Source organism: Plecotus auritus (genome assembly GCF_963455305.1).
Source record: "Plecotus auritus genome assembly, chromosome: 11".
In the NCBI taxonomy this organism is placed as follows: Eukaryota; Metazoa; Chordata; class Mammalia; order Chiroptera; family Vespertilionidae; genus Plecotus; species Plecotus auritus.
In genome coordinates this window covers 46,485,798-46,502,798 of record NC_137777.1, presented here as the reverse complement: position 1 = coordinate 46,502,798, position 17,001 = coordinate 46,485,798, and the positions used below count along the sequence as shown (strand labels likewise).

Sequence of the window (17,001 nt, the reverse complement as noted above, 5' to 3'; positions counted from 1 at the left end):
TTTTTTTGTTTTATTTTTTCCTTATCATCCTTTATCTCCTCTATGCCCCCTTCCACCTCTACCCATCCCCCTATTTAAAAAATTTGACGGATTTATACGATAATTCTGGGAAGTTAAACATTGTTCTAGACCAGTGGTCGGCAAACTGTGGCTCGCGAGCCACATGCGGCTCTTTGGCCCCTTGAGTCTGGCTCTTCCACAAAATACCATGGCCTGGGCGAGTCTATTTTGAAGAAGTGGCGTTAGAAGAAGTTTAAGTTTAAAAAATTTGGCTCTCAAAAGAAATTTCAATCGTCATACTGTTGATATTTGGCGCTATTGACTAATGAGTTTGCCGACCACTGTTCCAGACTAATAAAGCTAGCATTACTGATGTGCTGATTCTCTAACTGAATGTAAATCTTTTTCTCTCTACTAGATGATTCGTGAAGCTAAGAGAACAGCACCGAGTATAGTGTATATTCCTCATATTCACTTGTGGTGGGAAATAGTTGGACCAACACTCAAAGCCACATTTACCACATTATTACAGAATATTCCTTCATTTGCTCCAGTTTTACTACTTGCAACTTCTGACAAACCCCATTCTGCTTTACCAGAAGAGGTAATTTGTGTGGGGAAATTTATTATACTTAAAAAGAAAGTTATTTTTATTAAAACATAAAAATTCCAAATGCTTCAGAATGAATAAAATGATAAAAGCTTCCTTATCAAAGATAACATTGTTAACTATTGGTATATGTGCTTGTTAGGCAGGTTGATGTGTGTATTTGTGTATATGTAGAGTAAGGTTACATTATAGATTATTTTTCTCTTCCATAAAGGGAATTTTATATGATGCATACAATTCTGCAATTTGCTTTATATGTCTTATATAATCTTCAGTATATGCCTTATTCCTTTTAAGAGTAACATGGCTTTTCCCATTGTCTTGATGTACCATTATTTATTTATCCAAATCCTTGTGCATATGTATTTGGTGGTTTTCTAGGGTTCTTTTCTATTGAACTACTACAGTGAACATTCTTGAGTTTTATTTATATATTTATTTTGCATTCTTGGGTTTTAATTTGCATAAGCATTACTATGTGGGTTCTAGCATTCGTTTCTAAAAGTGAAATAACTAGCTTAGTTAAAGAGTATGCACATTGAACACTTTTTTTAAATCCTCCCCTGAGGATATGTTTCTATTGATTTTAGAGAGAGAGGAAGGGAGAGACAGAAAAGCATCGATCAGCTACCTCCTGTACATGCCCCAGCCAGGAATTGAATCTGTGACCCTTTGGTGCATGGTACAATGCTCCAATCAATTGAGCCACACTAGCCAGGGCCATTGAGCTTTTTCTTTTTTTAATATATTTTATTGATTTTAGAGAAGAAGGAAGAGGGAGAGATAGAAACATCAGTGATGAGAGAGAATCATTGATTGGCTGCCTCCTGCACGCCCCTACTGGGGACCCAGCCCACAACCCAGGCATGTGCCCTTGGCCAGAATCGAACCTGGGACCCTTCAGTCCGCAGGCTGACGCTTTATCCATTGAGCCAAACCAGCTAGGGCCATTGAGCATTTTTGATAGTACCAAATTACTATCTAAGCTTATGCCTATTTGTTCATTTATTTAGTATTTTAATCCTTACCTGAGGATATTTTTTTTTTCCAGAGGGAGGAGGAGGAGAAGTGGGGGGCGGAGGGGAGAGAGAGAAACTTTGATGTGAGAGACACACATCGATTGGTTGCTTCCACACACCCCCAGCTGGGGTTTTGGATGGAACCTGCAACCCAGTTACATGCCCTTTACTGAGAATTGAACCCATAAGCCTTCAGTGCGGGGGCATATGCTCTAACCATTGAGAACACAGGCCAGGATTGTTTTATTCTTATTGAAGAACCTCTCTCATATCTCACTTTGACTGTGAAAGTGAATTAATTGATTAAAACAAAACCCTTTAAGTAAAATATTACCATGTCAGTAACCAGAGTTGAGTTTTAAAGATCCCATTTTTTAAATTCTTAATCTGTTATATGCCTGGTTAATTCATAAATTCAACATATATAAAAGATTTGTTTTTAAAAATTATTTCTTTATTAAACAACTTAGATTGTCATTAAAATTGTGTATAATAACCTATTGTTGCATTTATTTTTATTTTTTTAAGGTGCAAGAATTATTTATCCGTGATTATGGAGAAATTTTCAATGTTCAGTTACCTGGTAAAGAAGAACGGACAAAATTTTTTGAGGATTTAATTCTAAAACAAGCTGCTAAGCCTCCTATATCAAAAAAGAAAGCAGGTTAGTTCCTATATCAAAGTTAGTATGTAATGATTTTGAGGAAGTGAGAATAAAACATTAGTTAATGTCTTTGCCATCTTATATTATTACAAGCTAAAAACCTCAGACATGAGGTTGCTACCTCTATTGCTTAAAAATCTGTTTTCCATTAAAATAGACTAAAGTTCCTAAAGCCCACACAACCTTTCAAGTACAGCTTCTATCTGTGTGTACTTTGGGCCTGAATTCATAGTATAGCCCAAATCTTTCTTTCTAAGCCCATTTTTGGCACTTTTGTTACCTCCCTCCCTCCACCTCTTTCCTTACAAAGCATTCTGTCTTTAAACCATGCACAACATATTTCTGCCTTTTCATAAGTTCATTCATGCTTGCTCTCTGTCAATAATGCTTCTATCCTCACCCCCATTTCTGCCTAAGGAACTCTTTGTTCTTCTACTATAACTCATTTTTTCTTCCTTAACCTATCTAGGCAAAATTAATTTTTTATTCTTTCATACTACTAATACGATATTACATTGATGTTGTAATTATGTCTCTTACTCCCTTAATAATAGATTGCTAACTTATTGCGACAATAATCATATTCCTTTTTTTGTGTCCTGAGTACTCAGTACTCTTTAAACAAAATTAAACTTCTGTTATATTTGAAATATACTGCAGTTTTTCATTAGTTCAAAAATTAACTAGTAAAAAATACATTTTAATAGAATATTTTTGTCCTAGAAATAATGCATTTTCAAAGTTGTAAGCACCTGTTAAAATATCTAAAAATGGAACAGAGGCAGTGGATTGGAAATTAGCATTTCAAATTACATGTTACCAGTTATTGTTGGGGGAATGTATTCCATGTTAGTATTACAAATCCTCTGATTCCTGCCAAATGTAAGGAGGATAACCCTGAAAGCCTGCCTACTGTGTGTTCTGAAGGATTTATCACACTTGATATGATGGGAGAGTAGTAACTAAAATCTTCCATTTATGTGAAGTTTTGCAGGCCTTGGAGGTACTCCCAGTAGCACCACCACCTGAGCCAAGACCATTGACAGCAGAAGAAGTGAAACAACTAGAAGAACAAGAAGAAAATACATTTAGAGAACTGAGAATTTTCTTAAGAAATGTTACACATAGGCTTGCTATTGATAAGCGATTCAGAATATTTACTAAACCTGTTGACCCTGATGAGGTATTGATTTAATCTTAGAATCAAATGTTTTCTAAACTATAATGCTTCTAAAGTAGAGATTATTTGAATAGTTTATGTGGTTCTCTGCCTACACTCTGAACTTTTCTCTATATGAAAACCTTCCAAGAATGTCCTAAGCACATGGAAACTTCAAGAGTTATTGAACACATTTTCCTTTCCTATAGAGAATAGACAACTAAATTTGTCTGCTCAACTCAAACATTCTAGAAGCAATCTGTGAATGTCTTAATGCTACATGATCTTATTCTTACATACACAGAGTGAGCTGGAGAGCAAGCTTTTACGTTTTCATTGAAGGATGGGTGGCGTTTGGTTGAGGAAAGAGGTATAGGCTATTACTGGAGAGATAGTTGCCCAAGACTAAGAATAAATACAAAATAAAACCAACCTTAAAGAGTCAGAGGTTTCATATTAATATATTATCATTATCTCTTATGTATTTATTCTCCCTCGCTCCTGTATTGCTTGACAAAGAAACTTTACTCAAATGTATTTTTGTTCAGAGTTAATTTAAGTGACTTGGTCATTTGCTTGAATTTTAGGTTCCTGATTATGTTACTGTAATAAAGCAACCAATGGACCTTTCATCTGTAATCAGTAAAATTGATCTCCACAAGTATCTGACTGTGAAAGACTATTTGAGTGATATTGATCTGATCTGTAGTAATGCTTTAGAATACAATCCAGATAGAGATCCTGGAGGTGAGCATTAGTGGAATGGGGGCTGCTAACTAACTTCAAGGGTTGATTTTATGCCAGGTGCTATCTTATAAACATTTTACATTCACAGTGCCATTTAGTCCTTATACCAGCCTTACCCCTTATATTGCAATGGAGGAAAATGAAGTTTTGCAAGGTTAAAGAACTTATTCAAAGTTATACTGCCAGGCAGTGGCAGAGGCAGAATTTGAGTGCAGTTTTCTTTCACTCCAAAATCCTTGTGTTTATTACATAATATATTCTCTAATAAGACTCAACATTGCATAACAACTTAGCTTGTTTCCTTTGTATGTTAATATTCTTTCTCACATTGGAAAAATAAACACTCTGTAATCAAATAGGTTTGAAATAATTTTCTTGGTTATGACCATTATAATTTTTATTATAAAAGTAATAATACAATATTTTAAAAACTAAGTCTTCCATTTCCTTTCTTCAAAGGTGGATACTTAAGTTTGAGGATATCTTTTCAATGCATGTACCCATTCTGCCCTCACCCAATCTATTAAAAATTTCATAAAGTACAGGATTTTTTAAAATTACATATTTATTCATATACATCAGAAGTGGGGAACCTTTTTTCTGCCAAGGGCCATTTGGATATTTACAACATCATTTGCTTAATATAATTCACTTAGTATAAATTTATGTTCCTTTGAAAAAAGCTCCTAGATTTATTGAATTTTGAGTCCCACCTGGGTTTGCTTTGGCAGGACCAGACCAAAGGATTTCAAGGGCCAGACATTCCCCATCCCTGACACACATAATGATGCATTCGAATATCTACATATTTGAGATAAACTTAATTATTTCCAAAAATATTTTTTCTCCGGTGCTTCTTTTTCTTTTTTAGCATCCTGTTCTTGTTTTATAGATGCAGTGTCCTTAACACTTTCAGTGGATAGTATAGTTTTAATAGTCTGTTTCCTGCATTAACTATCCTATTGGCTGCTACGGTTGTTTGTGCTTATAAATTAGATTAATTAGCATAGGGGCCTACTGAGTTCTTCAGCAATTGAAAAGCTCACTAGTTTTCTACTTCACTTTCCCTGGGCTTTTCCAGACTTCTGGTGGTAAGCAGTGGAAACAGGCTACCAAACTGGGAATGCCCCTTAACTAGAAGGAAGGAACATTGACCGTGGAAGCAGAAGGTTTTTTTTCTCTTTGGCTTCTTCTCTTTCTGTCCATGTGGCAGCCTAAAATTACTTTAGACCAGTAGTGTTCAAACTTTATGAAGTATGAATCTCCTAAAGGACTTGTTGAGATTCAGAATTTCTGAATCTGTAGATAGAGTAAAGGCCTGAGAATTTGCATTCCTGACAAGTTCCTCGGTGATTCTCATGCCCCCACACTTCTGAAACAAATACTCCAACTTTGCTCTGCTTTTCTTCAGGCCCAGATGCCATGTTAGAAGACCCCTCCAACATCCCTTCTGACATTGTAGCTATTGCTGTCATCTACATCTTGGGTGTGAATATTGCAGCCTATTGCCCTGTGAGAAGGACTGATAAAACCCATACAGTCAACCTTGTATTCACTTATTGTCTGCTTTCTGCCTCAGCATATTCCAGTTTACAGTAGTTAGACTCAGTTTAGGATTTCTTCCAGTGTTTCTTGTGTAGGGTTGCTCTTTCATTATCTTTGCTTAGTTTCTCTGTCAATGCAGTAACATTCTCTATATCTCTTCCAGAATTATTTTACATTCTGTTCACTAATGACACTGATAGACTTCCTTTCTGTTTTTGTTTGTTTTGTCATTATATTTAATCTTGCTATTGATTGATTCTTAGATTTTTTTCTTGATATTTCAAAAAGGTATGGATAGGACATAGCAATAAAATTTTTTGGATTTAGTCTGCCATATTGAATTAGATGTCTAGGACACTAGATTAGCACAAAGAAAAGAATTACACAGTTTTTATAACTGTTACTATTCATGATAAAACTAAAAAAAGGAATTGTAATGGCTACAATCTTAACCTTAAAATGTTAAGTTTATTTTTGGTAAGTTATTAAAAGGAGAAAATTTTAAATCCTTTATTCATTTTCCAGATCGTCTTATTAGGCACAGAGCCTGTGCTTTAAGAGATACTGCCTATGCAATAATTAAAGAAGAACTTGATGAGGACTTTGAGCAGCTTTGTGAAGAAATTCAGGAATCTAGAAAGAAAAGAGGTAAAAAAAAATTATTTGGCATTAGAAAAAGATTCTTTTGATGTAGTGTGATTGCTTTTAATTAATCCTTCAGGTAATTTTGAAATCTAGAAACTTAATTTGACGTTTTATGTGTCTATTTATAAGGTTGTAGCTCCTCCAAATATGCCCCATCTTATTACCATGTGATGCCAAAGCAAAATTCCACTTCTGCTGGTGATAAAAGATTGGATCCAGAGCAGAATGAAAAGCTCAAGATGCTTAATATTCCTGTGGCTTGCAGCACTCCTGGTAAGTGCACTTGGGTAATTTTTACTTATGAAATTGTAACCTTTATGCTCTTCAATGCTATGTATTTTCTCCCTCAGTTTTCTTTATTTATATTGATTTAGTGAATTATATTGGTTTGGTTAATATTGAAGCAGCTATGCATTCTTGAAATCCAGATTGTAATGATATGCCACTTGCAGTCCCAATTCATCTTCATCTAATTGTGGATTGATTTGATTTGAAACTAATTTTCATTTCCTTAAAATCCTGGTCATTTCCTATTCCTCCTTATTTTTAGGATATACCTTTATAGGGTACCAACCCAAAGCCTGTGGATTTTCTAAAGACCTCCCTTCCTTGGCAGGCTCTTAATTCCATTTTTTTGTTCTTTAAGCCCCATGAATGAGAAACTCTCAGCTCTTCATTTGTTTTCCCAGATTTAGTTGTCTTAATTCCTTAATGCCTTATTAGACACCAATGCTTTTAAACAGAAATTTTAAAAGTGTGTGTGTGTGTGTGTGTGTGTGTGTGTGTGTGTGTATTTTACTGGGGTTGGAATTTTCCCTTATTGTATTGCATGTTTTTCCATTCTGGGATAATTGATTTGAGATAGGTAAGCCCTACTTTTGTAAAAATGAGAAGAGGCAGGAAGGAAAGGAAGGATGAGAAAGGCAAAGAAATCTCTACCAGAGAGTTCTCAGTCAAACTCTAAGCAAGTATATATGTAGAAATTGAGAGCATGAAAAATGACTTCCTTAAAACAATCCATTCCTAACTATATACCCAACAGGATTGCATGCATTATGTTTACCAAAGACACATACAAGAATGTTCATAGAACAAATATTCAAAATAGCCCAACACTTGGACCAACCCAAATGTCCATCAACAATAGAATTGAAAATGTGGACTATTGTACAACGGTGAGAATGATTAAACTTCAACTACATTTAACAGTATAGATGAATCTCCCAAGCATAATGTTACAGTATGGTCATATATTGTGTCTGGTCTAGGCAGAAACTTTAATCTTTGTATACCTTAGTTACATCATCTGTAAAATGATGTTGATAATGGTAACAAACTGATCAGGTTAAAGTGAAATTTCAGTAACTTTTAGCGTACATTAAGAACTTAGAAGAGCCCTAACCGGTTTGGCTCAGTGGATAGAGCGTCCGCTTGTGGACTGAAAGGTGCCAGGTTCGATTCCGGTTAAGGGCATGTACCTTGGTTGCGGGCACATCCCCAGTGGGGGGTGTGCAGGAGGCAGCTGATCGATGTTTCTCTCTCATCGATGTTTCTAGCTCTCTATCCCTCTTCCTTCCTCTCTGTAAAAAAGCAATAAAATATATTTTAAAAAAAGAGAGAACTTAGAAGAGTTTCTACTGTATGATAGGCATTTAAGTGTAAGCCATTTTTAATCTTGCCTTTTCTCTAGTTTATTCCTCAGATTACTGCCAAAATGTTCTTTGTAATACATGCAGCAGACAGATCATCCATTGCCCTCCTTAAAATTATTCAAGGTTTTACTTTATTATTTTTTAAATATATATATTTTTATTGATTTCAGAGAGGAAGGGAGAAGGAAAGAGAGTTAGAAACATCAATGATGAGAAAGAATCATTGATTGGCTGCCTTCTGCATGCTCCACAATGGGGATGGAGCCCGAAACCCGGGCATGTGCCCTTAACCAGGAATCGAACCATGACCTCCTGGTTCATAGGTTAATGCTCAACCACTGAGCCATACCAGCTAGGCATTATTCGAGATTTTTTTAAAAATTATTCAAGGTAAAACTCAAACTCCTCAGAATGACAAGTCATTGCCCACTTCTCTGCCTTCTTGTAGTACTATATATTTCTGTTTCTATACAAACCATTCAAAACTCTGGTGGTTTCTCAAACTTGCTTATCCTATTATATCTCAAGGTATTTTTCTCCCCACTTACTTAGACTTTAGAAAATTGTTGAATGTTCTTTTATCCTTTTTCTTTAATTCTCTGAAGCTCAGTTGAAGAGAAAAATCCGCAAAAAGTCGAAGTGGTACTTAGGCACCATCACAAAACGAAGGAAGATCTCACAGACAAAAGATGGCAGCCAAAATGTCACAGATGACAAAATTGAGAGTGATACAGAGGAAAATCACGATATAAGTGTAGACCACATCGAGACTGGAAACACAGGAGAGTCTTCAATGGAAGAAAATGAGATGCAGCAAAATGGCTCTGAAAGCAAAATAGATTTGGGAAATAACTCAAGTACCTGTAGTATTGAGAATGAACTTGAATCTGGGAAGGCTGCAGCAAATACAGAACTGAAGAAAGATAAGATCAGTTGCAGTGGAGATTCTTTAAGCTCTCAAATAATAAATGTTTCTAATGAAAGTGAAGCAAAAGGTAAGTCTCAATTAAACAACTTACTAGTTTTAAAAGATGTTTTACTCCAAGTTCTTAAGCAACTAATTACCATCTCAATTTAGTCCTTTGTCCTTGTCTTTTGTAGTGCAGGTGTTAATTCATTAGGAAAGATAGCATTATCTTTAATATCTTTTATTAACTATGGAGCTAATAAATTCACTGTTGCTAAAAGAATACTGTGGCATCTAATAGACCTGGATTTGAGCCCCTAGCCTCCATCCACTACTTGGTAGCTTGTGACTTTGGGCAAGGTTCTTGACCTATCAGTCTCAGTTTTCTCTTCTGCAGAATTAGGGTAGATAGCTTCGGGTAATGAGATATTTTGAGGATTGAGTAAAATAATCTAAAGCAAGAAGTGAAGGGATTTGGCTCTGCCATTTTTTTTAAAGCTGGCAGGATACCCTCATTTTTAAGCAAGATAAGCTGTTTCCTGTGGTTCTTGCTGAGTTGTGTAGAACAACTGTAACCTCCATCATACCTCTATTCATATTGTAGGATAAGTTCAAGATTATTTGTATTCTAATTCTGCTTCCAAAGTTTGTCATTGAGAATTGTCTTCATCTGGATCTTCTTGGATCTTTGGCAGTAGATTTGTTTGATCTTTGGAAAAGGCAAACATTATTTGGTCTTAAAAGTAAAAAGAGCAGGAATAGGGTCAACATTTTCTTTTGGTCAATGACAAGTACTAAGTGAGTTAATGAGACTTTTTTTTCCCCCAGTGGCTTATATGCTGTAGGTAAATCTTTTTCGAATACTTCTTGAAATGAGTTCTAGTGTGTTTGAGTAATCATAGCAGAAGGGGCTAGGATGCAGCCTTTCCAGTATAGATAATTTAAATGTTAATCTTCTGACTATATAATTTAGTATGTTTTGTTTGGGTTCAAAATTGTCTTATTTTTCTTTTATTATTATCGTCTTTATTTAAAAGGACACTATTTAGTGGGACATGTACTTGTTTACATATTAAGAGATTGGGGTTCTTGTCTGGAATCTTATAACAGGTATGTTAACCTTAGAAAAGTCTCTTCACCTTTGGTGGCCTCATTTTTTTAATCTACCAGTGAGTAGATTGCCCTAGATTAGGGATATGCAAACCTTTTCTGTATAGTGCCATCTACGAAATATTTAGCTGCACAGTATCTGTCGCAAGTACTCAAACCTGCCAGAAAAGCCACACTGACAAGCATATGTAAAATGGGAGTGGTTGTGTTCTAATAAAACTTTATTTATAATGATAGGCCAGATTTGGTCTGTGGGTAGTCGTTTGCAACTCCTATTCTCAATTACTGAGGTTCCTTCCAGCTCTTATATTTTGTGAGTCTTATGCCTAAGTAGAAAACAGTTGAGGATCCCCTGAAATACTCAAATGTTCTTAATTTTTGAGTGTATAAGTGACAGCATTTTAATCTTACAGCAGAATCAGTATAACAAAATTGGTATTTGTGTCTTAATAAATGTCCTGCAATTTAATCTGCCTAATATTTATTTACTTTAGGCATTATAATGTGTGTTTACCAAATTGTAACATTATTTAATCACTCATTCTAGAAAGGTGGATTCTGCAAATGACTCGAGCTAGACATTCTCAAATAGAGCAACAGCAGCTCATCAGTGCTGAAAAGGCTTTGGCAATTCTTTCACAGCCTATACCCTCACTTGTTGTGGACCACGAGCGATTAAAAGTATGTAAATTGAAATTGTAATGCTGTCATTGTGCAGATTAGTAACATAACACACCAAAAGAGAACTGTAATAGTATTTTGTATCAATTCAGCATGTAATAAATAATGATCTTTTATGAAAGGGAAGGTTTGGCATAGAATAACTTTTATAAATGTGGTGGTTGGAGGTGGCTAGTATATTGATATTATGGTTTTAACAGACTTGACTACACTATTTACCCATAAATTGTTTTTATGACTGTTACGTATGACTATTTTAGTTAGTTTTTACTTAGCCATAATGGCATGTTTTATGAGGTAATGACATATCCTGCTATGGCCAGACTTGAAGAATCACAGAAATCCAGTGACCATTTCAGTCATGAGAAAAAAACCACTAAGCAAATGGAAAATCCTTTTTATAAGAAAAATAATTTTAAAGTGGTGAGGTAATTCATCATTTATGAAGTTCTTTCTCTTTTTATTTCACATAATGAAATTAGTTACTATATACTGATAGTTTAATAAAATACCCTGTAAAAATGGTGCTTTTTTTCCCTATTAATCTAGTTCATCTGTAGAGATTTATGACTAGCATTGAAATTGGCAACCTCCTCAGCTATAGTTTTTAGGATGTAAGTTACCCAGGGCAGAGACTAGGATCAGAGAATGATGATAAAAGTTAACTACAGCCTATTTACAGAGCCATCATCAGAGGCTGCCATGTCGTATCAGATGACTTGGTCTGTCCTCTCTCTGGTGTATATGCTAAAAATTCCCCCAATCTTCTAAGTTAAAACATCTCAGAGAATTTATCTCTCATATGTAAACACTTATATTTTCTTTTAGAATCTTTTGAAGACCGTTGTTAAAAAGAGTCAGAAATACAATCTTTTTCAGTTGGAAAATTTGTATGCAGTAATCAGCCAGTGTATTTATCAGCATCGCAGGGACTATGACAAAACAACACTTATTCAGGTAAACTAATCTATATAGAAATTAACTTATTTTATAAAAATTTTTAAAGACCATTGTTTAATATATGGCAAACATTGGAACTATAATCAGCAAATTCTGGGAAAATCTTTATTTTCTATATGTATTAATGAAGATATGTAGCTCCTTTTTAAGACATACCTATTTTTCTTTATTTGATCTTGCTTTACAGTGGGCATTAGAGTTCTAACTTTTAAAAATAGATACTGGAAAAAAGGAAATAAAAAAAGATATTGGATGATACCTATATAGTATAATATAAATATTACTGGTACCAAATATATACCTACTAGTATATGTAGTATTTAGTATACCTACTAAAATATACTGTGGTACCTACATGGTATCATATATGTGACACTAGTACCTATAAATAGGTACATCAGTGTCTTGATTATAACTATTTGAATTTAACATAAGATGATCGCATCTCAGACTCATTTGAAAGGGATTTAAATAATGAAGTCCCATCAGTGAGCTCAGTTTATGTGATAGTCTTAAATACTGAACTAAATTTTTGTTTTCAATATCAGATATATACATGGGTAATAAATTCTTAAGGGTGTTTACTGAAGAAAAAAAAATCAATAGAATGATGTTTCTTTAGCGTTTCCACATTGAAACTTACTACTTTTCCTTTTTACCCTTTATCTAGAAAATGGAGCAAGAGGTAGAAAACTTCATATGTTCCAGATCCTGATGTCATGGTATCACGTATTCTTTATATTCTGTTTTTACTTAGTTCACCTCTGCCATGTTCACATAACTGATGCAAGGTGAAATCCTGCATCTTTAAGAAAAATATTAAAATAGTAAATAAAAATATTTAAACTTTTAGTATCTATGTACATGTGTAAGATAAATTACAGAGATAAAATATTGGGAGTTTGATGGAACAAGGCGCTGTAGTAATAGTAATGCTATGGCATATCAGTAGTTGAATGTGGATGACTCTTAATATAAAGATAGTAATGTCTTATGGCACTGAAGAGTAATTAGTGACATTGACATTTTTTTTGTTTTAAGCACTTTTAATTTTACCCGTCCTGCAATCGTTTATTGCATCAGACTAGAAACTTAACCTTTGTATCTTTGCCATCCTTTTGTTGTCTTCAGTACCCATCTCTCATCTACCTTTAGCTTGCCCTGCTCATTCACATGAAAGCCAGTGTTCAATTCATGAGCACCCTTGACAATTTTTGGCTGCATCACAATTCTGTACCTGAATGTCAAAACAAATGCTTTTTAGATAACATTTTTATAATTCTTACTTGGGTTAATAAATTTTAAGTATTTTTAGTTAAGTCTTACGATTATACACAACAAACATATTAATAACTACTTTGTTGAACAGCTTTTTAATAGCACAAAGTTTTTATATTTGAAAAATGTTTATATCCTTCTAAATTTGTGTTTAGGTTATATTCTATAGATACCTTTTATATGCAATTACATAAATATAATAAATTTTGTAATAATGATACCAAAAATATATTTCTTTCTTAAAGGAATAAAACCATTCACCACCATGCACATTCTTTTTCTTTTCTTTTTTTTTTTTTTTTTTTTAGGAGCCATTCTAATATTTGTAAAATAGCTTCTGTTGGAAACTTTCAAAAGGAGTTAGGGGATAATGATCTCAAATGAGAGATTCTGGATTCTAATAATTTCAAACTTGAGCTGCCTTTTGCTGATTTACCTGGATATTGTATTTAAAGCATTTTAAAACCCAGTCATTCAGATACCTTAATTAAAAGATACTCTCTTAGTAATGCATAAAGCAATGCCATTCACTATAAACATCTGAGTATGTGCATATTTCTGGATTCATGCACATATACACATACATACTTATTTTTATTGAAATTTATTATAATTTATTCCAGATGCATCTTTTATAACTAGGATTTCATTTTGTATGTATAATTTCTGTAATAAATGTTAAATGTAAAAATTGTTTCTCAAATTTGTTTCTATTTCTTCATCATTTTAAATTGTCCTAAAGATAATTCAGTGCAAAACAGGTACAAAATTTTGTTTTATTACTGTTTATAATGTTGACATTGGAATGTTTATTTGGTATAGGCTTTTAGGCTACAAAGACTGATGTGCTTCCTGTCCTTTTCAGACATACTGTCTACAGACATGGGAAGTAATAGGTCTACATTCCTAGATTTTCAAAACCATACTAAATAGCAAGCCTGGAATGCTTCTTTCTCATTTGTTGCTTAAAAGTACAGTCAGTCTATAGTAATTAGGCAAGAAAAAGAAATAAGAGACATCCAAATGGGAAAAGAAGTAAAACTACTCACAGATGATATGATCTTATAAAGAGTCCACAAAAATGTTAAAGCTAATAAATGAATTCAGCAAAGTGACAGGATTGAAGATCAATAGATAAAAGTCAGTTTTATTTCTAAACCTTAGCAATGAACAATACAAAAAGGAAGTTAAGAAAGCAGTGCTATTTATAGTAGCATCTAAGATAGGGGTGGGCAAACTTTTTGACTCGAGGGCCACAATGGGTTCTTAAACTGGACCGGGGGCCGGAACAAAAGCATGGATGGAGTGTTTGTGTGAACTAATATAAATTCAAAGTAAAGGAGCGGAGGGGAGAGCAAGAGAGAACAGCCGGATCCGGCCCGCGGGCCGTAGTTTGCCCAAGGCTGATCTAAGACAATAAAACACCTACAAATAAATTTAACCAAGGAGGTGCAGGACTGTTGCTGAAAGAAATAAGACCTAAACAAATGGAAAGACATCCTGTATTCATGGATTGGAAGACTTAATGTTATTAAAATAGCCATATTCCCCAAAGATGTCTGCAAATTTAGTGCAATGCCTATTAAAATCTCAATGCACTTTTTTGCGGAAATAGGGAAGTCAATGCTCAGTTAGTAATGGAATTGCAAAGGACTTTGAATAGCTGAAACAATCTTGAAAAAGAAGAGAAAATTGGACTCACACTTCCTTCCCTATTCCAAAACTTACATTAATAAAAAACCTACATTAATAAAACGTGGTATTGCCATAAGGACAGATATAATAGATCAATGGAATAGACTTGAGAGTCCAGAAATAAATCCGTATATCTATGGGCAATTGATTTTTGACCATGGTTCCCAAGACCATTCCATGGGGAAAGAATAATCCCTTCAACAAATGGTGCTGTGAAAATTGGATATCTACATGTAAAAGAACGAGGCTGGACCTTTATTTCACACTGTATACAAAGTAATTTAATAAAATGGAACAAAGACCTAAATTTGAGAACTAAAATTAAAATTCTTAGAAGAACGCAAGGACGTATGTTTATGACCTTAAATTTGGCAATTATTTCTTAAATATAGCACCAAAAACACTGGCAACAAGACAAAAATTAGATAAATAGGACTTAATCAAAATGTAAAACATTTGTGCTTTTTCTAGAGATACTATCATAAAGGGCTATTTGGTTGGAGCATCGTCTTGTACACCAAAAGGTTGTGGGTTTGATTCCCAGTCATGGCACATACCTAGGTTGCAGATTTGATCCTTGGTCAGGGAATGTGTGGGAGGCAACCAATCGATATTTCACATCGCTGTCTCTAAAATCCTATATAATAAAAGGCTAATATGCAAATTATCCCCTCCACCGGGAGTTTGACCAGGGGTTGGAGCCAGCCGGCCAACCACCCACAACCGCCCTCGCTGGTCCCGCCCCAATCAACCCCCACCCCCACCCCAATCAGGGTGAGCCACTGAACCCCACCTGTGCATGAATTCGTGCACTGGGCTTCTAGTAAAATAATGATAATAAGACATATCCTTGAGTGAGAATTAAAACACAACAACAACAGTTCCACTAATGGATGTAAATGCTTTTGATGACTTAATGATTTTGAGGACTACTGGTCAAATATTTTGGAAGATGCCCCTCTATTGCAATTAGTCTGTTTTTTCTGCACTGGATTTTGGGAGGAAGATCACAAAAGTAAAGTGATCATATCAAGGTCACCTATTATCAATGTAACATGATGATTGACCTTGATCACATGGCAGAAATAATGTTTCTCAGGTTTCTCCAATGTCAGATTACTCTTTCCCTCCCTTTGGAAGATCACTGTGCACAGCCTACTGTTAAATAATGGGGAGTGATGCTCTTCCTTTGCTTTTTTATTTTAACTGATTGTCTCAGGGATCCCTATAAATATGTACTATGGTATTGTGGTTACTTCAGACTCAACGTCTTCACTACCACCCCCCCATACACATACACTACTTTTTTGCACAAAATAATGCATTTGAGATTGCCCCATAAAATGAGGGACTTCGTTAGAATTTGAATATAAGTTAATTATTTTTTGCTGAGGGATAATGTGCGAGTGCTAGTTTGCCCTCTAATACCATTCTCTCATTCCTGGTAACAGCCCTGGGTACCCAGCTGGTATGTCTCAGTGGTTGAGTGTCAACCTATGAACCAGGAGATCAGTTTGATTCCCAGTCAGAGCATGTGCCCAGGTTGTGGGCTCAACTCCAACCCTAGTAGGGGGCATTCAGGAAGCAGCCCATCAATGATTCTCATTGATGTTTCTCTTCCTCTCCTCTCTGAAATCAATAAAAATGTGTATATTTAAAAGCCCTGGACAATTTCCCAGTATTTTACTGGGAAATTATGTTTTTGTTCCTATATTGTGGCAAGAGGTGGCCATGTGACGAAGTTCTGGCCAACGAGATACAAAGGAAAACGCACAATTTCTGGGAAAGCTCTTTGGAAGGGAAGTGGGTGAGAGCTCTTTCTGCCTTTCTGTGCTTCCTTTTTTACCTGCTGCCTGGATTGCATACGTATGGATGACTGGAACTCCAGAAGCTATCTTGGACTCTGAGATGACCTTAAAGATAGAACCCATGCCCACTTTCTCAAATGAGAAAAATAAAGGACCTTGCTCATGGTAACTTCAGGGTATTGTTGAAGCCCTCAACTATATCTGGACTTCTTATTTGACAGAGAAATAAACTACTTCGTTTAAACTGCTGTTGTGGGGTAGATCTCTATAATTGACAATGGAATGCAATTCTAACCAACAAAGGCATAGAGGATACATAAAGAGTTGGGGCCCTAGCCGGTTTGGCTCAGTGGATAGAGCGTTGGCCTGCTGACTGAAGGGTCCCAGGTTCAATTCCGGTCAAGGGCATGTACCTTGTTTGCGGGCACATCCCCAGTGGGGGGTGTGCAGGAGGCAACTGATCGATGTTTCTCATTGATGTTTCTAACTCTATCCCTCTCCCTTTATCTCCGTAAAAAATC

The 17,001-nt window shown here is 35.1% G+C and overlaps 1 protein-coding gene across 1 annotated transcript in view; it reads left to right on the top strand.

Moving 5' to 3' along the window:
• Window positions 1–13,677, top strand: part of ATAD2 (ATPase family AAA domain containing 2) — a 66,830-nt gene extending 53,153 nt beyond the window's left edge. The window contains exons 19-28 of the mRNA XM_080646769.1: window positions 419–604; window positions 2,158–2,293; window positions 3,280–3,476; window positions 4,040–4,199; window positions 6,270–6,392; window positions 6,519–6,662; window positions 8,647–9,036; window positions 10,606–10,739; window positions 11,568–11,696; window positions 12,370–13,677. Coding sequence (XP_080502895.1) covers window positions 419–604; window positions 2,158–2,293; window positions 3,280–3,476; window positions 4,040–4,199; window positions 6,270–6,392; window positions 6,519–6,662; window positions 8,647–9,036; window positions 10,606–10,739; window positions 11,568–11,696; window positions 12,370–12,414 — 1,644 coding nt within the window. The 3' untranslated portion in view covers window positions 12,415–13,677. The remainder of the gene's footprint in view (window positions 1–418; window positions 605–2,157; window positions 2,294–3,279; window positions 3,477–4,039; window positions 4,200–6,269; window positions 6,393–6,518; window positions 6,663–8,646; window positions 9,037–10,605; window positions 10,740–11,567; window positions 11,697–12,369) is intronic.
• The last annotated feature ends 3,324 nt before the right edge of the window (window positions 13,678–17,001 follow it).